We start from the raw sequence: 1,326 nt of genomic DNA, 5'->3' as shown, positions 1-1,326 counted from the left end.
CTGGATGAGCTTTAAGGTCCCTTCCAACCCAAACCACTCTGGGATTCAATTCTATGATTCTCCTATCCAGAAATTGTCAGTGAACAGCCTTAGGGGATGAAAATGTGATTTGTCCTTTGCATTCATTCAAAATTTCAGTGTATGGATCATTTGTAAACCCTGTGCTCTGGCTACAGCTTCCACAGGAGTCTGTCTGCACAGGGGACTGGGAGCGGCACATCCAGCCTCCTCAGCACAGCACCCAATGGGGCACCCAAACTCACCAAAGTCCTTTCAAAAACATAGGTCTACATTTCCAGAACACCACCACACTAGGGCAGGTCAAGGGACCCAAATGGGTGCTGGGAGGATGGCCACGGAAATAGATCTGGTGGACAAGAGAGGAGAACAAAAGCTCTGGGACCCTGCAGGTGGGAATGATCCCAAGTAAGAACCCAGGACCACAAAGCCAGAGTAGAGGCTTTGGGCTAAATTAGCAGCTGAGGGAAAGAAAACAAATTCTAAGATGGGAAAAAGACAATGAGCTACATGTAACACTGCAGTTACTGGTCCGTGCTATGCCCAGAGCCAGAGGAATCTCTTTGGATATCCATAAAAACACTTGAGCATGAAAGTGCTTTCTGTGCACAACAATAATAGCAATAATGAAACAAAACCCAACATCACTTACTATGAGAATTTTATGGCGGGGGACACGGGGTGAGAAAAACTAAAGCATAAGGAGTAATAAAAGGTATAACTCAACAGTATGAACAATGATTACAAAATTACACAGCTGATTAATCATGGCGTGTATGTAATTACTAATGAGTTTGATAAAATTTTAATTACACCTTGTTCTTTGGGGCATTCAGCAAGCCATGAAAATAATAATCATGTAGCGCTGTCACACATGACTGCCTCAGATGGGGGAGCAGTGGCGGGTTCAGGGCTGTGCCACGGGGCTGGGATGAGCAACCAGCTGCCCTGGAGCAGTGGGAGATGCTTGGGAGCGGCCAGGCTGGACCAGCAGCCCTGGGCTGGTACAGAAACATCCCCAGCACGTCTGTCTGTGGGTTGAGCCATGCAAAGCCCTCCTCACTGAGCCTCCCCGTGGGAGAAATCTGGCCCACAAGGGCACAAAGGGACAGGACAAGGGGAATGGCTTTAACCTGCCAGAGGGGAGACTGAGATGAGCTCTTGGGCAGAAGCCCCTGCAGGAGACATACCTTGGTTGTCTTCACCTTGTTGCCGCTACTGCAGCTCCAGCCTGAGAGGTCCGGCAGCACCTTACACTCCTCGCCATCGAGGCAGCACGGATCTCCGGGTCCCGCTCCCAGTGCCGAA

The 1,326-nt window shown here is 49.5% G+C and overlaps 1 protein-coding gene across 1 annotated transcript in view; it reads right to left on the bottom strand.

The window, feature by feature from the left end:
• Positions 1-1,208: 1,208 nt before the first annotated feature.
• The window catches only part of LOC104413076 (protein FAM19A2-like), a gene marked incomplete at its 3' end in the record, with an annotated part of 7,767 nt that continues 7,649 nt past the window's right edge, over positions 1,209-1,326 (bottom strand). Inside the window, exon 3 of the mRNA XM_010023983.1 lies at positions 1,209-1,312. Coding sequence (XP_010022285.1) covers positions 1,209-1,312 — 104 coding nt within the window. The remainder of the gene's footprint in view (positions 1,313-1,326) is intronic.

The sequence above is a fragment of the Nestor notabilis genome, unplaced genomic scaffold, assembly GCF_000696875.1.
Source record: "Nestor notabilis isolate BGI_N333 unplaced genomic scaffold, ASM69687v1 scaffold8601, whole genome shotgun sequence".
NCBI classification, from domain to species: domain Eukaryota; kingdom Metazoa; phylum Chordata; class Aves; order Psittaciformes; family Psittacidae; genus Nestor; species Nestor notabilis.
This window is presented reverse-complemented; position numbering and strand designations above follow the sequence as displayed.